This window comes from Carassius auratus, unplaced genomic scaffold (genome assembly GCF_003368295.1).
Source record: "Carassius auratus strain Wakin unplaced genomic scaffold, ASM336829v1 scaf_tig00011275, whole genome shotgun sequence".
NCBI classification, from domain to species: Eukaryota; Metazoa; Chordata; class Actinopteri; order Cypriniformes; family Cyprinidae; genus Carassius; species Carassius auratus.
In genome coordinates, this window is record NW_020524186.1 from 82,440 (window position 1) to 106,519 (window position 24,080).

A 24,080-nucleotide genomic window follows, 5' to 3' on the forward strand; every position below is an offset into this window, starting at 1 on the left:
TTTTATTTTTTATTTTTTATTTATTTTTTAATCCCTAGAGGGGAATTGAGAAAACAAAGTACTTAAATGTGTTTTACCAATTACAACTATTAGTATTGCTATTAACTAGTTTTAAATGTCAGATCAGGTAGACATATCTATTTCTCTCTCTCTATGTATAGAATGGCATTAATAATGACTAAGATCCCTAATACGGCCACTTTATTAAGACAATAGTGTGAGTGGGAGCTATCCAGACCTTTGGTGCTGAAAGGTTCCCAGACGATATCCTCTGCTCTGAGTTTTTGCAGACATTTATTTATTTATTTATTTATTTATTTTAAGTTGTATTTAAACATACGCATGCACGCACGCACACGCACCCAAGTGTAAAACATTTTAGCTATTCGTCACGAATTGCAGCATACGAGACTGATGCATGAAATAAAAGATAAAGGGGGAAAAATGTGGTGGGGTAAAATAATATGAAAGCCAAATTAAAACACCGTTTAAACGTCTGCCCTCCAGCTTGACGCGTCAAACGGAGAACGTTCCAGTTGTAATCAAGGACGATGTCTGCAATGCCAGATTAAACAGGTTCCTGAAATAAAACGGGAGTGTTGTGGTTTTTCGCGTCGTCGCTCGTATGCCGTGTAAGTAAAAGTTGAGGCGGCACGAAGTTTCACTTCATGTAGGTCTGCGCAGCTTCAGAGCTCTCTAGATCTTTCCATTTCATCTGCTCACAGGTCTTTATGTTCCTCGTCGTCTCTTGATCGGGACATCGATCCATTCTTAGCGAATATTTTGTCAAATCCAGACGCTTTGATATGGGATCTTTTCTCTAGGAGTCTGAGAGAAATCAAACACGTCCTCACAGACCAACTGAGCAGTTCTTCAGCTAGTTCTCACGGCGTTTCGACGTAAATAATTTAATCTTTACTAAGTATATTTTCCTTTTTATGTACAGAGCTTTGACGTGGCGGACACTGTGCAGCGGACAGTTTAATATTCATGATAAAATCTGAATTCACGCTCCTGTTTTTGGATTATCCGTTTCCCAGGATACACTGACTCGATCACGCATCAACTAGAGACTTTATTTTCGATTTACCGGACTTAAAGACTACTGAGGGGATTTGGAAATGAGCGGTCCGTTTTCAAAATGTCTTTTTTAAGAATCACTCGTGGAGAAAGACGTTTCCTCAGAGGACGGGAGGGTTTGTAACGCTGAATTTATCGCCGATTTCACGACACGCGTTTCCATGGCTCCGGCGGTCAGATCGATTAAGCGTAAGGATGCGATTAACTGGCCGAGGATGTCGACAACTTTCTGGGCTGTGCTGCTGTTGACGGCGCTTCTCATCGTATACTGCGGTGAGTTTGCGGTGTGTGCGATGCTTCTGCGTGTGTAAAGGATGTGTAACACTTCTTTGATGTGACCTTAAGGATAACGTATAGTGTCTGTCGTGTCACTCACTCACATATACACACCTACAAACAAAATCATGGATCCTCCAGAGCTCATGAAAACGGAATTGCCAAAGCATATCCTAGACATGACCGCACATATATATTTCACTTGCTACTCAAGGGCAGGGAACGTGTATTTATGATCTAGAAACATACCTGCTGGATCTTATTATAATATGGTGCAGTATTGAACTTAACAGACATTACTAAAATGAAGAAGAAGAATAAGAAGAAGAAGAAGAAGAAAGAAAGAGATCGCTTCATCCGATTGCAAGGACAAGATTTAATAAATAAATAAATCCACAAGCAGTCATAAATGCTTTATTCAAACACAGAGACATGCAAAGGCAAACTCACACAACCCCTCTCGTAAGCGCACAGACATGATTGATATCTTGAAACCTCCCAGCAAAATCAGGTCTGTCCATGGTGTTTATACATACAGTATATTGTAACCTGAACACACAAGGGCAAGGGAAGTCGTGTATATACACTTCACTATTACAATCTTTTCTACAATCTATAACAAGGTATTTAAAATCTTACAATTGTTTTAAATTTTTTTACAGACCTTAAATTCTAAAGTAAAAAAAAAATGACCTTCCATCTGAGACCACTTAAGTACTACAAATAGTTGCAAAATTAGGATGTATTCAGACCATTTTCACATTAGTAACAAAACTGTTATGTGAAACCAATTTAGTTTATCTACGTTATCTGTTCTGAGTCAATTAAAAGCTCAGGTGATTTATTACTTTTGCTGAGATGGTGTCTTTTTATTGAAAACTTTGACTCACTTAGGACAGGTTTCATTCTTATTTTTTCTGTAGTTAATAATTTGGTAGAAGTCCACATGACTGCACCAGAAAAAAAAAAAAAAAGCAGACAGTCACACACACACACATATATATATATATATATATATATATATATATATATATATATATATATGTGTGTGTGTGTGTGACTGTCTGCTTTTGCATTTAATATATATATATATATATATATATATATATATATATATATATATATATATATATATATATATATATATATATATATATATATTAAATGCAAAAGCAGACAGTCACACATCTGAATTGTATGTCTAGAATTGTAGAATTTATTTTCTGTCCCAGGTTTGGCTGGGTGAACTATATCTGAGAGGATGTTTAACCTGTGCCACTGTACCTGCAGTTCTCTTCTGAGCTGATAAACATGTAAATATGTGCATAGATATTTCTGCATTAACTCAATTGATCTCCTGTGATAGCATGATTTATTCTCTGTTTGGCTACAGTCAATGTTTTAGATGCTTGTTGTGGTTAGCAGTCTATTATTTTATTTATTTATTTATTATTATATTTTTTTATGTGTGTGTGTGTGTGTGTGTGTGTGTGTGTGTTGGGGGGGGGGTGGCTTTGTTTCTCTCTGTCTATCTGAGCAAATCAGCTTCTGCAGCTCTGCCCCGACCTGCTTGTTGTCTGTGATATTAATCTTCATCTAGATGGGCTGCCCACCGCACGACATCTATGTCTGAGTTGCTGTCAAGACCCCAGACTGGCATCTCACAGCTCGAGCTGGTATTACTCGCAGAGGAGATTGAAAACATAAACGCAGGGACACAAACCAAGTTCTGTTGGTTGATTTGTTTATTTATAGCGAGCCTTGAATGCACAAACACAACCGAAATTAGGTCTGCATTCCCACTAGTGAGTCATGCAGCCGCTGCCTCTTTATATTAGCATCTCACAGCAAAATATCTTCAAAGTATCCGCTACAAATGTCATCCTTGTACAGAAGATTGTGTTTGTTTCAGAAAGCAACAGAGAGGGGAAATATGTGGTTAGCTTAGCTTAGCAATAGCAGAATGGTACGCATGTTGTACTGCAGCTATACAAATTAATATCAAGCACTATATGATGACAAAGTCTGTTTGTAATGACAGTTTAATGAATGATATGGAGAGGGGTTTGTTCTGTCCGCTGGCTCCCTCCTCTGGATGCTACTCGACACACTTTTCTTCTTTGTTAGAGCCACATATGCATTGTTTTAACTTGTGTTCCAAAAGGTGTAAAAAAAAAAAAATAAATAAAGGAAAGAGGACGACTCTTACTTAATACCCTGATAACCTGTATTAACAATGAATTATTTGATACATAGTGATGCAAGTTGTTAATGAGAGTAGTAGCTACTAATCATCATCATCATCATCATCATCATCATCATCATATTCTAAGTACAACTACAGTATGAAATATTTATATTGAGCTTTATTTATACTGCTATTTGTAATATTATACAAGACTCTACATTTGCAATCACATTTTTTTCTAACTTCTTGTTTATCTAAAAAAAATACAAAACTATGCTTTCCATATTCTTTTCTATCCCATCTACTTGTTTCCTTTAAATGTGTGTGTGTGTGTGTGCGTGTATATATTATCGCCAAAATCATTAATGTATTCTACGCAAAATGCGATATCCGCCGTGTTATTCAGTTTTCTTCCTAACTTTACAAACCTCCCTTCTCTACGAATGCGATACATCCGCTCAGTCAATCACAGCGCACCATTCCACGCATTGTAAACATTTACTGAAAGCAGTAAAAAAAAAAAAAAAAAAAAAAAAAAAAGGTTTCCTTTGACAGCATTGATGAACCTGTGGTGGTTTCTGCGTTGGGGAAGAAACGTGAGCTATTTATAAGATTAGTTTTGATGAAGAGGGTGTCATATGTGGATCAACTTACTTTATGTATTTTTAACAGAAAAAAAAATATTCAATGGATTTATTGCATTTTGGGAAAACTTTTATAATAAATCTTTGAAAATCAAAATCTGGATTTGAGATTTTAATGTTATTATAACCTAAAAATGCTATGTGAAAGTTTGAAACAGAAAATAGTAGTTTTCATCTTTTCACTTTCATGGTAAAGAAAACACGTTTTTAGTTAAATTAATTTAATCAGTTAATTAAAATGGATATATATATCTTCTGTTTTCCTCATTTGTAAGTCGCTTTTTGCTAAAATTGTCTTCTAAATTATTAAATGTAAATGTTATATTTATACAATATTTCATATACACCTTATATATATATATATATATATATATATATATATATATATATATATAAATAATGTTTAATTATATTATATATAATTGTGCATTTCTGCAAATGCTCTGACAGCCTGACCATCCTTAAAATCAGATGGTGCTGAAAGCATATGGTGCTTCGAGTTTATGAGTGTGTTAGTGTGTGTGCTAACAATAAATTAAATAAATAATTTAAAAAAAGATGACGAAGAAGAAGAAATACTAATAGAAAGCAAGCTAACACAGGAAAACAGGAAACAAAAACGGAGAGCAGAAAAAAAAGAGATGAGCCCACCAAAGTCTCCTCCTCCATCACACCTCCCACAGGGTCAATTATGTGCCCTGATGAATCATACCTGCTACAGGCCCGACCCGCATTGCCATAGCCCCGCCCACTGAAAGCATCCCACAATGCAATGCGGCACATTCACACATCCCCCATGGTAACAGCTCATGTAGTCTGACACATTGCTCTAAAATTCACAAATGCACAAATTCAACACTCTCAGTCTGTGGTCATTATCAAAACCATTAAGGGTGTAAACAGAAGCCATTTTTGGTAATTTAAGACTCCAATTTGATCATAATGCTGAAGGTTTTGGTTGTAAAGCAAAAAAAAAAAAAAAAAAAGAAAGAAAGTAATAGTGTATTATATGGTACAATAAGCATTTAGTCATTATAATGTTCCTGGCTATTTAAAAGCTACCCGATGGCCTTTTCCACTGCTTGAGCAATTTCACCACTGTCCGCATCAAAGGGTAAAGACGTGGGCTTGTGGAGTTGTCAAGATTCCATACTGGCCTAGTAAGCACATCATGAAACTCTTACAGAAATGAAGGCATCTTTATGGATGAATATTTTATCAGCTCCAAGGACTTACAAGGTTTTTTGTCCATAGTCGTCACTTTTGTGCAGGGATCTTTGCAAAGTTAAAATGCATGTAACACATTTAAATTTTGATAAGCATTGTTGAACGACTGGAACTATATCATACTGGAGCTGTATCATACCACTGAGCAGGTCCGACCCGTGGCATATGCGGCATAGGTAGTGGCCTAGGGCACAACATTACCATTGTGTGCTCCTAGCCAAATATATTACGCAAAAGAATTTCTGACAATTAACATCATTTTAGTACTGATCGATCATCAAACTGATTAACATAATGTTAGTATAAAATAAAGCTGACATCAAAGAAAAGTCCTAAGACTTGATAACATGTTTTTTTAATTTTAAACACTTTCTGCATCATTATGTAAATATAATACATCACCATAATGCATTAATTAAAATGTTTTTGCCATTTATGTGCTCTTAAAGAATAATAATAATAATAAAATAAAAATAAAACATTAAGTGGCAGAAGGCAGGAAGTGACAAAAAATAAAAAATGAGGAGCATAAAAAAAAAATCAATATAGAGCAGTCATTCTAAATCTGGCTCGTGAGATCCACTTTCCTACCGGGTTTAGCTCTAACCCTAAACATTACTGCTTGCTTTTAGTTCACCAAAAAATTTCTAAGTGTCTTTTGAAAAAGACCATGATAAGGACTATAATCTAGCATTCATGAAATTAAATAATTAAGTTTAAGTCTGTCATTTTCCACTGTATGGACAAAATTAAAAGTATTTATGCTAATTAGACTAACCAGCTAGGTGGCTAACATGTACAAATATACTACAAAATGTAGCCTTTATTGTGTTGCCTTTGTTGTCTGTTAGACTATTTTAGGCATTTCGTATTGCTCATATTTCCCTATGTTATAATTAGTACTTGTCACTGTAGGCATAGTTGTGGGAGTAGCTCATGTCTGGTCCCTTCAATAGGCTATTTTAACAAATTCACTCATAAAATACATTTATGCTTAAGGCACTTCAACATCTCCATTTTATTTATTATCATAATTTATTTACTACTTATGTTAATACTAGGGCCGGGGCTCGATTAAAAAATTAATCTAATTAATTAGAGGCTTTGTAATTAATTAATCGAAATTAATCGCATTTTAATCGCATATAAATATTTGACCTGAGAACAGTGAGAAGTCTTTTTTTTTCACATGGATTTATAGTATACCATTGAATAATGACTGAATACATAAGCTTAAGCAACAAAATATTGTTTATTTTTGTTCAACCAAGTCTAGCAGACCAGTGCAATTTTTGCCATTAAGTGTAGCAATAGCATATTTAGAAACAATTTAGAAATAGTACAATAGTAGATTCAGAAATTCAGGAAGCTTATAGGTGCTGGAACCTTCTGTAAGGTGTGTTTTTTTTTTTTTAAAGTAAAACACAATACTGTCAATTACATTCAGAACACTGGAAACCCTGACTATTAGAAAACATCTCTCTGTTGCTTCAGAGGCCATAACATACTAAGTCCAATTCTCAATAACCTTGGCCAAAACAATAAAGAGTTCAACACAAACTGCCAGTTGCACCAACACAATAATACACAGTTCAACATAAAGTGTAAAGTCCACGCTAGCTGCTATATGTTTTGCGTTTAGGTGATACTTGAGGCTGGATGTGCTGCGCCTGCGGTGATTTGCGAACGCTAGTTGGTGCTTCAGTATAATCGGTCCGCCAAACTCATCCAGTGAGAAACGTTCCGCGGTGCAAAAATAAGTTATTAAAAATGCGGGAATTTTTTTTTCTGTAATTAATTAATCTTAGTTAACGCGTTATTTTGTGTGTAATTAATTAATCTCAATTAACGCGTTAAAGTCCCGGCCCTAGTTAATACTTATTAGTAGTTATGTTATGTTATGTTATGTTATGTTATGTTATGTTATGTTATGTTATGTTATGTTATGTTATGTTGTTATGTTACGTTACGTTATGTTATAGTAAAGTTTAGAAAAATAAAAAATCTCGCCTAGGGCACCAACAGAGCCTGGGCCGGCCTTGCTACAGAGTATGGTTTCTTGAAATTAATCTATTTGTTTTCACATTTACTGTGTTGGATACTATACAGTAGTTAGTTACAGTCTGCTTATTTGACCGGATAACAGAGAATGTTTTCACTTGCATTGTTCACTTTTAACTTACGGTACTTAACATTACAGATGTAATGAAGGTTGTAATTATCATAAAAGTGTTTTTTTTTTTTTTTTTTTTTTTTTTTTTTAAATAGCTGGATCTTCAGAAAAATCTATATAAAACAGTCTGTGGAAAATCAAAGATTTGATGGCTAGCAGAAAACTTTTCTGACGTGATGGTACAGTACTGGTTCATATGAATGAATGAATGAATGAATGCTTAGTGTTTATTAATAACTTGCCCCGGTTGCCTGACGTGTCCTCCAGGCTGTCATAAATTTGATCACTAATTGCTGTTTAAATCTGTTTGTTAAACCATAAATTAATTTAAATTTGGTATTAGTTTTAATAGGCACAGTAGCATGCATAAAACATCACTTTTGACATTTCACACAAGGGTCTTCTTCATTTAAGGGGACGTGCACACTGCTAACAATCTGGTTCCATTTTTGGTTGATGTAACGATGAGGGTGTGAATTTTAATGATCAGTTGTAACCCCAAACACACACACACACACACACACACACTGCTTTAGGGGCATTGAAAGACAGGAAAGACTACTAACATACTTGCAGCGTGCTGTTAAAATGACTCCACTTCTTTATTATTGAGGAAACCAATTGCTTGAAAGAAAATGCCACCCTGGCGTTTTGAATTCCTGGAGGGCTCCATCAACGCGTGGTCGCTCACGGGCTGTGACAGGAAATGTCTGGGGTGGAAACACGGTTGAGAAGTGGATGAAAGATAAAAAAGAAGGAAGAGAAAGAAGCAGATAGTAAGACTGAAACAGATGGATAAAAATGTGCCGCTCCGCTATAAACAGACATGGGAATAACATGTTACACTAATTTAACTTTTTACAAATAAGGTATACTCTATTGTCCCATTACTTTTTTAAAAGCTGTACAGGCAACCTATTCACCTTTTTTAACGTTTCATATAACATAATACGTCATTTAAGGTAAAAAAAAAAAATAAAAAAATAAAATATATATAACAAGGCTTACCACATACCTTAAGTTTGTGAGTTCATAAGTCTTTTACCAAAATTATATATATATATATATATATATATATATATATATATATATATATATATATATATATATATATATATATATATATATATATATATATATATATATTTTTTTTTTTTTTTTTTTTTTTTTTAATCTGAGTTTTAAAGGTGAAATCTGCTCATATAATATTTTGTTTGACGTCCTAAGGCAAACAACATCCTGATAACACTGACCATTTGCTGAAAATAAAAATAAAAATAATGACTTCCAACAGTCAGAAAAGACTTCAGGACAAAATGGAGAAAAAATGCAAATGTTATAAAAAGGCTGGTGGATTTTTCTTGAAGTCATATAGGTACTTACTTGTCTGAAGAAAAGGCACTGTCTCAACAAATGCATGTTAGGGAAGAGGTAACTGTGTGGAAGTCAATTGCATTCAATCATGCAAATGTTTCTTTTGCCAAAACCTTAACAGGCTGCCAGACTGTGATGCATGGTTGAGCCTGACAAGACATCTCGGAAACATGATTCAAAATCTTTCCTGGCTTGATGGTTCACAAATTGCTACTGTATATGAATGGGATGTAGTAAGATCACAGTGACAGTATTTTGACATATCTGACATTCAGTTTAAGAAAATCTTTGAACATAAGATGCAAGCCTATGCACGTAACAATACTGGGAAATACAGTAAGAATGACAGATGGCAATATTGCATTGATGTCTAATAATATACAGACACTTGTGATCTCATCACAGTTTTGTATTGTTGCTCAAGGTTGCAGCATTCTTGGCAACTGTAAACAACCTACTGTGAAGCTTGGCTTTATTGCTTTGCACAAGGATTGTGCATGATGATGATGATGATAATGAGGATACCATACAATGATAAAATACACATTTCATAGTATTAATATATATATATATATATATATATATATATATATATATATATATATATATATATATATATATATGATAGGTAAAAACTGATAGCCTGAACGAACTGTAAGTCGCTTTGGATAAAAGCTTCTGCTAAATGCATAAATATAATTTAATATATATATATAATTCTAAAATTCAACATTTATCAGCAGTTGTGCATGGATTTCCATACTCTAGATTAGTGTGCAACACGTCTCAGTGGAGAATTGTGTCATTGATCATTACTTGAAGCATTCAGTGATTACTAATTAGCAACATTTACATACTACAAACAACATGATTACACATTCAAAGCCCATCATCATCGGAGTTACAGGGTTTGTTACTGTCATATAACTTTTTTATGAAAGCCTATATCACAACAAACAGCAGCCTACTGTACAGTTTGTTGACTAAGAATCAACTGCATTTGTTCTACATCCATCTAGCAAGTGTAGACTCAAGTAATCCTGCCACTATGTCTATTTTCATACTCTGAAGACTTTGTTTCTTTAAGTACGCACACACACACAAACGCACACTATATACATACATACATACATACATACATACATATATATATATATATATATATATATATATATATATATATATATATATATATATATATATATATATATATATATATATATATATATATATTATGTATATATATATATATTATGTATATATTAATGTTAGTTGATGAAAATACAGTTATTCATTGTTAGTTCATGGTAATTCACAGTGCATTAACTAATGTTAACAAGCACAACTTTTGATTTAAATAATGCATTAGTAAATGTTGAAATGAACATGAACTAAGACTTATAAATGCTGTAGAAGGATTGTTCTTGCTTAGTTCATGTTAACGAAAGTAGTTAACTAACATTAACTAATGGAACCTTATTCTAAAGTGTTACCCAATATACTAATATAACTAAAATAACTACTTAACTATATGGTACTTCATTATTGCTTGTTTACAAAATCAAATGATTGGGAGTTTGGGATCCTTTTTGTCATTTAAATTGCTTTGAAAATTTTCCCAATCAAACTGAATTCCCCTACTCTTTGGTCAAGCTATAGTTTCAGAGTAGCTTCCCCAACACTGCAGATAGATAGATAGATAGATAGATAGATAGATAGATAGATAGATAGATAGATAGATAGATAGATAGATAGATAGATAGATAGATAGATAGATAGATAGATAGATAGATAGATAGATAGATAGATTTTTTATATTATTTTGATATATGATACAGTCTTCATGAAGTTTTATGTAACAGTGACATTATGGTACCATCTAGCTGTTCTAACTTGTGTTGGTAAAAATGGCTCGACAAAGGCCCAATCCCAAATGGCACACTTGATATGAATTCATGGTCTGGTGGTCCACAAGATCCTAAGGTGTCCAATTTGTCATTTTAGGCTTCAGTGGCATACTCAAGAGTACCTCTATTGTAGCTGCCATGCACCCTTGATGAACCCTTTTCCCGAAGCTTTCACTGAAGACTTCACAGCAGACTAATAACCAATCTAGCAGTCGATGTGGTGAAGTGTAAACTCAGAGGAGGACCGGGAGGAGTGAGGTTGTGTATGGGACAGGGCCTGACATTTAGACACATAGTTGTTATCAATAGAATTTGACAGAAGCATGTTTCTAATGTCATTGCACATGCAACTATTGGGCATTTCATTTAGAATCAAATTATTTCTATTTAATATTTCATATTATTGAATAAACTAAACTGAATTTATTGTTGATGCATTCTTGGTTCGTCTGGATCACAAATGATACATTTGATGCTGGCAATAAAGAAAGTCATTTAAAAAAAAAATTGTTTATATTTAAATTATATTAAATTATATTATTATAAATTATATTAACAGTTCTTGCATCTATAAATATATTATGATGGCTTAAAACACTGCCTACAGTAAGTATTAAACTCTTTGAAACGGAGCAAGAATATCTAGTAAGGATCGGGCCCATGGTCAGTGTCAAAAGCAGAGTGATGGAAGTGTGTGATGCACATTTATGCATTTTACATTTACATTTATGCATTTAGCAGACGCTTTTATCCAAAGTGACTTACAGTGCATTCAGGATATACATTTTTTATCATTATGTGTGTTCCCTGGGAATTGAACCTGTGACCTAACGCAATGCTCTACCACTGAGCCAGAGGAACTACTTTTGCACAACACTCAAAATGGACTGTGATGGATGCCATCAGCCAGGCGAAATCAAACTACAGTCACCAACATAGACACAAGATAGACCCCATTAGAAGAGAAGAGAAGACATGTCAGGAAGTATATTAGCGCGAAGAGTTAAGATAGGAGAGAGTGTACTAATACTATGTGAAGAGTGTTAGAGCTGCAGCAAGTGTTTTTAGCTCAGTGGCATATTGCCATCTGTTATAGAAATATAGGAATTTTAATGTGATCTAACACACTCATATTCAGTTACACTAAATGAGACAATACATAAATAATTAAAGATGGACACATTACAGTTCAACTTTAAAGTTATCTCTGTGTTAGTCTTTTTAATTAAAATACCAAACAATGAAGAGTGAAAAAGTTTCATCAGCAAATTGCACAAGAAACTGACTCAAGGTGGACTGAATAAAGGCATGTTTTGACCAGCATGAATGTTTGGCATTTGTTTTGTCCGTACAGACCAAAAAATAAATATAAAAACAGACAAACAGAATGTAGTCTCAGCCTCGGACATCACGCCCACAGACCGCACACACTCTGAATGTGGCAAAAGCCAAAATTCTAAATCTGTTTGGCTTACCTCTACAGTTTTTTTCCCCGTGAGCCTAGTGTGTGGTAATCTCTCCAGAGCGGTCCTTGGCCAAATTCAGCGGCAAATATCTGTCTTGGTGTAAACAGGCCTGAATAGTGGCTGCCTTGCCTTCATCTTCCCTAATCCTGTTGTCAAGAGTTGCCATTTAAATAGCCAATGTTAGGTGTCTAGATTTCAGAACCCTATTACAACATTTGCTTTTCTTACTATTTGGTCATTTTACATTTTTACAGTTCATGAATCTAATTCAGAAGCAATTTAATAATGTATCATCCACAGTATTAAGACACAAAAACAGGGACAAGTAGAACACATTTCTGTTTTCTTAAATATGGGACTCTCTATTATACGAGGGCTGGCAACCCCTAGCAATAGCGGAAATGAACCCCAGAGATATTTGTTCAACTGAAGCTGTGTAATTCCAGCATACATTCATGCTCACAAGACATGACTTTGTTAAGCCTCATTTCTAGCTTCCCGAGGCTAAGACTGTCTCTTTCCACCCTCCTCTGAGCACTGCTGTGTAAAAGATTCTATTGTATCACTGCCATGCATGTGAATTATACGAGGGGCACTTGGGGGTTGCAGTAGTCATTACATTATAACAACCGATCTTGTTAAAACATGTTATACGATGCTGGAAGGAAAATTAATGTGTTCCTTAATATATTCTGTTTCAAACCTTGCTTTTGTGCTGCAACTTTCAGAAGTCACAAAACTTTAAATAGCTGTTTAAAGCGTTGTCAGAGTTTTCATATCCATCTGCCAAGTGAAAATCATCAGTCCAGCTGCTTAAAAAATACTTCTTCTCAACACAAAATTTGAGCTATTATTCATATCTGTAGGACAAACTGAATTTACTCCGTGCTAAACGACCTCAATCTGATTTATCTCATACACTTTTTATGAACTGTTCGGTAGGTTGTGCTATATGAAACTAATATTCTTGCCACTGTAAACAATGTGCGTATTTTTCTTTATAGAAGTGATTCCAACAGCTTGACAGCCAGTGTGCATTGAAATCTTCTGTTATCTTAATTTAAATATGCATATGGTGGGACCATGATTTGTCAGTTCAGAAGAAATCTAATATCTCAACTAGCCCGCTCCAGAGTTTTTGCATTCATTGGCAGCATCCAAAGGCTAACCATGCACAAAGATTGCATAAATTTAATTACTTAATTTGTCAATGTCAGTAGTCAGACACTGGTTGGATTTCATAGAGCTCTAGCACAGGTCTGGAGGCCATGCTTTACACGTGACTGCTTATTTAAATTTTCTTCAGCCTTATAATATTTCAGTGCTTAGTAATGTAACATTGTAGCACTATTTGTGAATAATTAAAGTCACCCTTATAGAGATTCTAGGCTACTGTTTTCGAAAACTAAAACACAATTCTGCTCACAAGTTTACATACCCTTTGCACACACACACACACACACACACACACACACACACACACACACACACACATAAAGATCCAACAAAGAATACAAAAATATCTTTAAGAATGCTAGTATTTGTCACCATTTGTAACTGATAGTTGACGTAAAATGAAGCTGACATGCTCTGACCTGTGGCATTCTACAATTGAATTATTTAAGCATTTTTATAACGTATGTACATTTATTAAGCATGCAGCTTTTATGAGCTCACAGTAATTGAGACATGGAATACAGTAATATTTGCTTTTAACTAACATTTGTGACATTGCAGAACTAGAAAAGTCAAGAATGAGAAAAGTAAACAATTACACTGAGATATATGTATGATGTATGTTTATATTTTCATATACATTTTTACAATGTTGATTGACGTACAACATGTACATGCTAGAGCGTAAACTACTCAACCACACTGTTAAATTAGAGCTGGTGTTCATTAATATTAATGGGGCTGTTTTGACATCTTTCATAATCTGTTTAAGTCATGGGGAGATCAGAATATGGATGCTATTCCTTGCTAATTCTTCCCACAGAAGAAGATTGATGTAGAAGTGGTAATTAACAAATCCATCTGCACTGTTTTAGAATTTTATGAGCAGGACGGTGGAGCACTTTGCGACCGTGGCCCAGCGTGATATGTTAAGGCAATATCGCAAAATAATGAGTGTTGAAAGAAAACGTGAAATAGAATTTCAGGGGTTAATAACTGCCACAGAATGACTTTTTTTGTAATTACCATAATACGAGAAAGCATGCCTACCACACATTTAAAAACAAAGTCCTTTGCAGGAGCACAAATGCAAATAAATAAATAAATGTCAGCTATGCTTGAAGGAAGCAGAGATAAGTGTGTTGTCTATTCTTGACCTACAAGACAATGTCATGCAATGTAAAAAAAAAAACAAAAAAACAAAAAAAAAAACCTTATTCAGGCTTAAACTAGAAAGCTGGACAAACCCTTACTTGTGCAGTGCTAGGGTGCATTTCACATGCAGATATTCATGTGTGTTGTGCATCGAATGCATTATCTTATGCAGAATAAATGAAATAAACAATTGGTCGGGAGCTCAGCAGGGGCATGAAGATGCTGTCCGCTGGGAGAGGTGGCCCTAATCATCGTAAAGCATTTCCTCTCACACACAATGCTGGACCAGTAATCTAATGCACACATTATTCAGCCTGCATCTATTAAAAGAAAGCTGGGCGAGATTTATCGCCCAGGTTTAACTGTATGGTAAAATAGCACATTAGGCAGATGATATCATGGTGTATGAAATGATTATGCATGCTTGCAGAAAAGTGGAAGAGGCCAGCTTAATTAAATGCAAGGTCTTGGTTATACATCACTGGCTCTCTGTTCAGCCCTTTTAACCAAAATGGCTGTTATTTTTTAAAAGCAAAGAGCTCAGAGGAAGCTTTTCCACTTTGCCTGTTCTATATACCCTTTTGTTTTGTAAAGCGTGTAAAGGGTGTAAAGAGGACAGGGGGTGTGGTGGGCCAAAATTTCGCTTCCATTTTCTGATCTGCTGCTCAAATGCATGCCAAGCAAGGCAAATATAGTTCAGTCACTAGAAGTCTTAAGTTTTGCACATCTGTCAATCTGTCTAAACGGACAAATGGGAATTGTAATTGCATCACCTTGGGAAAATACCCTACGCATTTACTCAAAAAATGGAACAAAGTATGTGGTTTGACAATTGAAAAGCTATTTTATTTTCCTTGGTCTAAAGATATTGTTCATCCAACTAATGGAATACAGTATTTGTCATAATTTACTCATTCTTCCAAACTTTGAAAATTTAGGAATGGAGCAGCCTTAGATATGGAGTCAAATGTAATTTGTCCATCTGTGCTTATAAATATTGCATTTTTATTTGTTTAGTTATTACATTTTTGAATAAACTCGGGTCTATGTTGACAGAAGAAGCAAAGGCCTGTGTAGAATCAATCTGCTGTGGATTTATACTGAGTATATCTGCTAGTGGTAGCCACTTAATTTCAGCCTGTAGACACAGAAGCACGCCTTGCAGCTAGTCTATTGTGTCCCACTCTCTCTTAGCCTGGTATAATTGAGTTAAATTTTGAGGCATGCCAAAGTGGAGTCTCGCAGCTTCTGAATAATGTAGCTAAACTGCTCCTTTGGCATGTAGAAGAAATCTGGCAGTGTTTGAACAAATACAAAGACTGCAGAACCCCCATCCCCCCTCAATACTTATGTAATCGCAAACAAGTAAAGATGGTGAGTTTGCATGCTTTTCTAATCCCATTAAACTCACAGTAAACTTGGGAGCATGGGAGTCCTGACCCTTTTGAAAACTTCTTTCATTTATTAAAGGATGCAGTAGATAGGTTTTTCCAAGCAATTTGCATTCTGGGATTACCTGCCTGCCTGATCTGCGCTAGCAGCTTCAAACCCAATTTAGGCAGAACAAAGACTGCAAACTTCAGGCTCTGTGAATGCACTTTGCCCGCATGGGAATTATATTTAAACTAATATTCTTCTTTTAATGCAGATATGTCAGGGTTTTATTCTAGAATGTATAATGCAGGGTCACCTCTTGGCTCCCAACAGAAAGGGAGCAATCTTGAATTCTAAGAAAATGTATGCAATCCCATACTAATGTGAAGAGACATCTACAGTTTAAGTGAGCCCAATGGAAGATCAATGAAAGATAGGGGGCGGTATGGAAGGAGTGTTATGTGAGTGTTAGAGAAACCTTGGAAAGCCAGTATTCATAGAAATGGGTCATGGTAGATCAGGGCTGGGTGGTAAGATGGTATACTGTATAGGCTACATGCAGTAGTGGAAATGTGTCAGATGGTAAAGATTTTATTTTTAAGCCATTTATATTGTGCTAGATATAGCTTCTTGTCTTATATTAGGTTGTATGTTATTTAGAAAGACATGCCAATAGGTAAATATGGTGCAGAATGTGTTTTGTATTTATTTTACATTGCAAATATAAAAAGAAAATAATACAATTAACTACATGTGTAGAGAAAAAAAAAAAAATAATAAAAAAAAAATAAACACATCACCATATGTTTATGTTGTATGTACTTTCCTTGAGTTTCTGGTAACTATTGTGATGCACCTACTCATATTGTGTACATTGCAAAAGGAAAGAATAATAATTTGTTAATCCACTTTGCATTCATTTATCATTTTGCCAATATTTAGTGAACCGTTTGGGAAAAGGTTTAATTTAACCTCAATTTTAAGCACCATTCTCTGGGGGGGGGGGGGGGGGTGAATCACTAAAGCCAAGACACTGATTGCAGCTATTGGTTTAATTTTAACAGTGTGAGAAACCGGAGTGAAATTCACTGCTCAGCATGGCCTAATTCTCCTGCAGATGCCTTTAGTCAAAGGTATTAACAAAGGGATTCTATTAAGAAAGTGGCAGTGCCAGTTGGGCAGGCTTCTTCCTTTTGGCACCACATGCAATCCACTCCTCGACATTTCAATCTCTTCATAATGATTTATCAGCCACCACAAACAGTTCACATTTCTACAGTATGTAGCAAACAAGCCCAGATCTAATGTGCTTAGTTCAGTAGCTTAAACGGTCACAATAATTGCCATCACAGAAATCACCTGCTGTCGAAAGACTGGAATACTAAGTGCAGTAGAAAGGAAAATGGCAGCCAAGGCCCAATTATTATCTTCCCTTTCATTTACAGACCCAGCGGCAGACTTCTGTCTCCACTGAGATGGTTTCCTACTCTGGCGGTGTCACTTGTGCCTCTATTTTATGGCTTGCCTTGAGAACAGACTTGTGTGCTTTGCATATTGATGAAAACGAGACAGGTTTGGTTGAGTCAGAGGAGAGAATGTGCACATTTGATCCTTCAGGCGATAAAGTCCTTTTTTATTTTCTTTTTTTATTTTTGCAGTTCCTCCAACTTCATGTGGCACTTAACACTGTTGATTGTTCCAGAAACTGCTACTGTTCTGTGTTTTCTTTTATTGAAATACATTTTCCTCACAGTTGAGGTGAGTGAGCAGCAAAAAAAAAATGTCAATAACATGTCCAGGTCATATTTCAGACCAAAATCAAAATTCTACATGAATGTACTGTATAATTGTATAATATGTAGGATTGCAATTTATATTCTTTGATTGTTTATATTAAAGGTGCAATGTGTACTATTTACAAAGATCTGTTGGCAGAAATGCACTATAATATACATAACTATGTTTTCAGAGATTTATAAAGACCTTACTTAATGAACTGTTATGTTTTTTGTCCCCCTACATGGAAGTCACCAGAATGTTTGTACAGGAGCCCTAAACGATCAAACAGCTCTACAGAGCATGTCTTCTCACTTTGTTGTTCTTGCAAATAAAACTGACACAGTTATGAACAAGTACATTAATATTTGCAATAACATTGATTTACTTAATAATTAAGTAAATATCATTCGTTAATTTACCTTTGTAAATCTCATTGCTCTCTGGTGTCTTTACCAATGACATCTTTGCCTATGTCGGCCACCGTAGCTTCTCTAAAGGAAGGGGTGAGTTGGGGACTGAGACGTTGGTTACATTTCACAACCTCGCTGCTAGATGCTGCTAAAATGGAACTGAAACTTTAATTGTATATTATGTATGAATAATTGAATTATCCACATCACCAATTTACCCCAATTGTACTTATTTATTCTCATTGATAAATGTCATTAAATTACCATTATTGCAACTGTATTTACTTGAATAAGTGATCCTAGGTTTTTTTTTTTTTTTTTTATATAAATTAAACGCAGTGCAAATACAACATTATGCATTGCGAATACCATACAGTTTAAATAAAATACAATGTTTAAACTATTAAAATTCTTGATCTTAAGGTGTGAAATGTTACCTGGGCTAGTTTTTGTCTTAGTTTTGTATATCAGTGCAGTTTCGGTATAGGTTAGAGCTATAGGTTCTAATAAATACTTTTTACCACTGACAACAATATCATTATAGCCATGCTACATGTTCAGCACATGACTGTCCTCTGACCACAAGCCATGTTGGAATAGATTTGGGCCATTAGTGTATTTCTTTTGACCAGATTTTATATTTCCAGCCCAGTACCTCTGGCTCCACAAACCTTTGATGTGGCAGACTGCGGCGTCCCTACAGATGCCTCTGCCTAGGTCCATGCACCGGGGCACCTCTGATCCTCCAGCTTTGGTTGCCTCCTCCCTGGCTGTGATAAAGGCTTGGCTTGAATCTCCCAGGATGCACCTGGCCTTGTGTTGATAATGGCCCAAGCAGGATTTCCCAGCATGCAACATGATCACAGCCAGAAAAGGGAGCGGGCAGGGCTGAGTAAACACATCTGGTCTGTCTGGCCAGGACACAGCCTTGATGTGTCCCATCAACTCGGTCCCCTTCTTTAAAGGATAGGTCTCGGCTAACCCCCCATGTGTGACTCCAAAATTAGATCGGGATGATTGATTACACGCTCTTTTGAGTCCAGCCAGGAGGAGAGAGGCAAGACTTATCAAATCCTTCAAGCCCATCCTTCGAACTGTCATGGATGTTTCATCAAAGTCATTCGCTGGACCCCTGGATCTGTTTCATCAACTTAGCACTCCAATGCTGCTGCAGAAACAATATTGGAGGAGTTACTTCTCATCGATTGCTTTTCAAAGTCCTCAAGCAGTCTTTATTCTCCAATAGTGCTGTGACTTTAATGACCTCATGTAGATCTAGTAGTGAGAATGCTCCATTGATTTTAGATGGGCCACCACTATCCAGCATTTACTGAGTTTATCATGTTTACTGTGTTAAAAAAAGAGAAATGATCTTAAAATGCGGAACTATTAATGAATAGATGGTACACTCTGATTTTCAAGAGTGGGGAAGCATGGGTGTCACACATCAACAGCAAATTATAGTCACTCAGTGTTGCACCTAAAAGCTGCCTCTTAAATTACCTTTAAACTGTGAGATTACAAAAATAATTAGCCAAATGCATTTCTGCACTGTTTATAAATGTCAATACTCAGCAAACATGATTTTTTTAAATGTTAAACTAAATGCTTTTAAATAGGCCACATTAATTGTATGCATCTCCAAGCACTGTGTATTGTTTTGAAATTACAAACATGGTTAGTCACGTATCACAGTTTCAATTATTAGCTGTTTGTTACAAAATCCCATTTGAAGTTTGTCTAGACGTCATATGAAGTTATAAAAAGGCATGGGTTTCTTGGAAGTAAGACTTCTCCAGAATGAGTACCAGGGCTAACAGTTCTTACAACAAAAACATTTATGGATTTGTGTCTGCGCTGCTTCAATAGTTTATCGGAAACTGGCTCAGATTGGTTCTATGAAAACTTGTACGTTAACCTGAATTGATTCTCAGTTGGTTTTACTAAGCTCATGACTCATCTGCTCTTTCACCCTGGGAGGATGTAGCCAAGGGGATCATTATTTTACACCGTGCAGGCATCCCATCACACATTGTGGCATTAGGAGAGTGTAGTTACTGAAGACTCTGGATAGAGAACAAACTTTGACTTCCACTGTTTCCCCAAACAAAAGAAACACCCATCATGTCCTTGACCCAGAAAAAGCATTACAGGCATTGAGGGGTAAATATAACATGTTAAGATGTTAAATACCACTGCAATTAAATTAACATTTTAGATAATTTCCTGTTCTTGAATGTGTTATATACATCCAGTAAACCTGAGTTGTAAATCCAATGGTAATCTACTTTTCAGAGGTGCTCTGAGTGCTTCAGATTCTCCATAGCACAAATAAGAACTGCTATTTTGCCTCCTGCACACTTTGAAGAAAAAATACAATAAATGTCCTGATGCTTTTGGCCGTGAGTAATGGCAGTTTGGTCTCATTATTTTCCTTGTCTGCGAATTAGGATCCGCAAACAAGTTTCAGATGTGGGCCGCCTATATGGAATATTCCCTCTTGGAATGTGTTTGTGTGTGTGAATGAATTTTGTTCACCAGGGCCCATAGGGCCTCACGTCTGTGAGAGGATGTCTTATCAGAGGCACTCCAGCAAGGGCCTGACAACTTAAACTGAGGGCCACATGTTTATTGAGTAATTGAAACTGAGCAATGCGGGTATGAATTCAGCTTGCCTGTCAATCAGTCGGCTCAGGGGATGGAGTCGCTGACAGCCTGTGGCCTGACTAATGTCATACCAAAATTACAAAATCAACAGCATGTTATCCACCGCATATAAACAACATGGCGTGCACTTCTTTGCAATAAACAAGCCATCAAATATATATATATTTTTTTTTCTTTGACTCCATTATCATCCTACCCACGTTCTGTAAAGATTCAAGGGTAGTTTTACCTCATTTTACTTTTTCAGACTTTTTGTAGCTTGATGTTCTTATGCACTTTAATGCACATTTACAGGTAAATTGAGTCCCATGTGGAATCTGTGTCTGAAGAACTTCACCGAAAGCTGTATTGATTTTCCACAAAATTGGAATGCCAATCATTCACAATTGAACACATCCTTGTCCCTCACATGTTTATTTATAAACATATTGTCCAAAATAAACTTGCAGCCTATTTTTTTTTTTACAAATGGCTTACCTGTAGTATCTTTGCTGGGAAAGAAAGCATACATAGTTTCTAAAACTATGGTAAAAGTGTTTACAGGTCATAACATGGAAATTTTAAAGAAATCAAGCCTATAAATTGAGAAGAAATAAGAAGTGTGGGTTTGTTTCAGCCACTAGTTGTAATTTCAGCTGGATGCTGCAGTGAACATGTATCTTTACGTTTTTAGAGTTTTGCAAAAATGTAGGTTGAGACATGTTTTTCTACTGAAGTCAGTGTTGAAAATTGAACACACCGTTTTACACCAATTTTCAGGCATTTTCAGCTACTAATAAGAGTATTAATATCAGGTCTCTTTAAAAATGCAGTCATTGGTTCATTAATGCATATATTTAACAATCAGAATGATAAAAATAAAATGCCTATGAAAATAACTTATTGATACCTTAAAATGGCTTGAATATATCTTTGCATCCTTACCTCATTTAGTATACAAACATGCAAATTAGTCCCCGCCTCCAATCAGTCATGCATGCTCAGACTACCTGCTCCACTTTTACTTGATTAACTGAAGTATGCTATAAAAGGACAAAGTGGCAATATTAGAATAATTCAGCCGTATGTACCAAAAAATATTGAAGTAGAGGAAGAGTGAATTATAAAAGGCCGTCTACATGTCAGTCTATCAGAATGGTATTGCATTTTATGTATTGCTCTCAACAACATCGCACACATAACAGTAATTGATACCAATTATCCTTTGGCTTCACTATGTTATCAGACAGCTAATAATGTGTTGCTAATGTTACATAAACCATGTACCGATTCACCATCTCAGACCATACCTTTGTAACGGTGGTTGATTTGTCCCCCACAATATAACCATAAAATAAAACAAACAAAAAAAATATTTTTAGTGGGAACCGAACTCGGGTCCCCCAGGTGGCGACGCAATGTCGTAACCGCTAGGCCACACGTAAACTGTGACGTCAGCAGCACTCACAATGACCTGATTCTCAGGCCGAAAGCCTCGAAGAAAGAAAAAAAAAAAACAAAAAAAAAAAATAATCAGTTATTGTTCGGGCGCCAGACAGGTATATACTATATGCCTGTCACACTTTAATTTAGTTCATTCCGGATAGCACACCAGACTGACAAAACCATCCGTATACAAAAGAAAGATAACAGAAATTATATGCAATTTAGATTTACTTTAATTTGATGACATCATTAATATGGACACTTTTCAAATAATTAAGCAACGCACTTTTCAATAACAAATAGAAACTAAATCGAACAAACAAGAAAAGAAAGAAAAAACACTTTTTAACGATTTGAAAATTAAATAGGTGTGTGTGTGTGTGTGGTTCTGTGGTTAGTGAGAGCAACTGACCAAATAAACAGCACGGGAGTGAGTGACCTCGGAACCTCGGCGGCGGCAGCCCATTTTAGCTCCTTCTCCACTCCAGCTCCAAATCAAAGATTTCGGGAGGTGCAAAATTCCAGATTGTTTTTAAAACTGTGAGAATTCGCCAGCCATGCGAATTGCCTGTTAGCAACAGACCCACCAGGTAGCGTAGCACCAACCCCTCTTCGCGAGCTTCCGGAAACACCCTCCGAGATCCAGCATTCACCCGTCAAAGACTGCCTCCACGGAGCAATTGGTCAGTAAGAAAACTCCCCTTTTTTGTCTTTGAACATGCCCCCTATATACACACTCCTCGTAATTAGTACGGTCCTCCAATCCTAAGATGTTTTAGTTGGAAGGAGGAGTCAAATGAACAAAGGGGCAGTACAAATATGTGTAATGCCACATTCTCCCCCCCAGGATGAAACAACCCAGGGTTGTTATGGAAGAAGAATCAAAATCCAAAAAATTCCTCCTCATCTGAGGTTTCTTGAAAGATGTCTTGAAGTCTTTTCTTTGCTTGGTCCTCCAACTGCTCAGCTGTGGGAAAACACATTTTAAGATTGCACACATGTGCAGTGCGCACATCTTCTCCAGTGGTCTCCAACGCTATGCGATAATTTAAAGGTCCCAGTGACTTCAGAACCCGGTAAGGCCCTTTCCATTTGGGTGCCAATTTGGCACTAAACTTGTGTTGTGCACTAGATTGGGGAAAATTTCGCAGCCATACCCGGTCTTTGATCTTGAAAGTGCTGTCTCGTCTTCTTTTGTTATAGTTCCGAAGTTGTCGATGTTGGGCTTTTCTGATACTCTCTTTAACTTGAGATTGCAAATGTTGTATGTGAGAAACAACGTCATAGGAGGTGGTGTCAGGAGTGAGATTTGGACCATGTAGCATTTTATCCATAGGCCCTTCCAGTTTCCTTCCAAGCTGCAATTCTGCAGGAGTTAATCCAATGGTTTCCTGAATTGCAGAATTAATGGCGAATCTCATTTCTGGTAAGAACTGGTCCCATTTCGTGTGGTTTTCATCCACATATGATGCAATCATACTCTTAAGAGTTCTGTTTACTCGTTCTGTCATGTTTGTTTGAGGATGATATGCTGTAGTTAACTTCGGTGTTACCCTCCATTTTTCACATACTTCTCTGAACACAGATGAGACAAACTGGGTGCCTCTATCAGAGAGAATGAAGTCTGGGACTCCCCAACGAGTTAAGATTTCTTTTCTGAGAATTGTTGCAACATTTTGAGCGGTGGCGTTACGCATGGGGAAGAACTCAACCCATCGTGAGTAATAATCCACAAAAACCAGTAAGTACTCATTTTGCT

At 35.9% G+C, this 24,080-nt stretch overlaps 1 protein-coding gene across 2 annotated transcripts in view; it reads left to right on the plus strand.

Annotated features, from left to right (window-relative positions):
- The first annotated feature begins 462 nt into the window (after positions 1 to 462).
- Positions 463 to 24,080, plus strand: part of LOC113073041 (protein FAM19A5-like) — a 169,216-nt gene continuing 145,598 nt past the window's right edge. For both annotated transcript variants that reach the window (XM_026245912.1, XM_026245915.1), the window contains exon 1: positions 463 to 1,353. In XM_026245912.1, the coding sequence (XP_026101697.1) occupies positions 1,242 to 1,353 (112 nt within the window). In that variant the 5' untranslated portion in view covers positions 463 to 1,241. The remainder of the gene's footprint in view (positions 1,354 to 24,080) is intronic.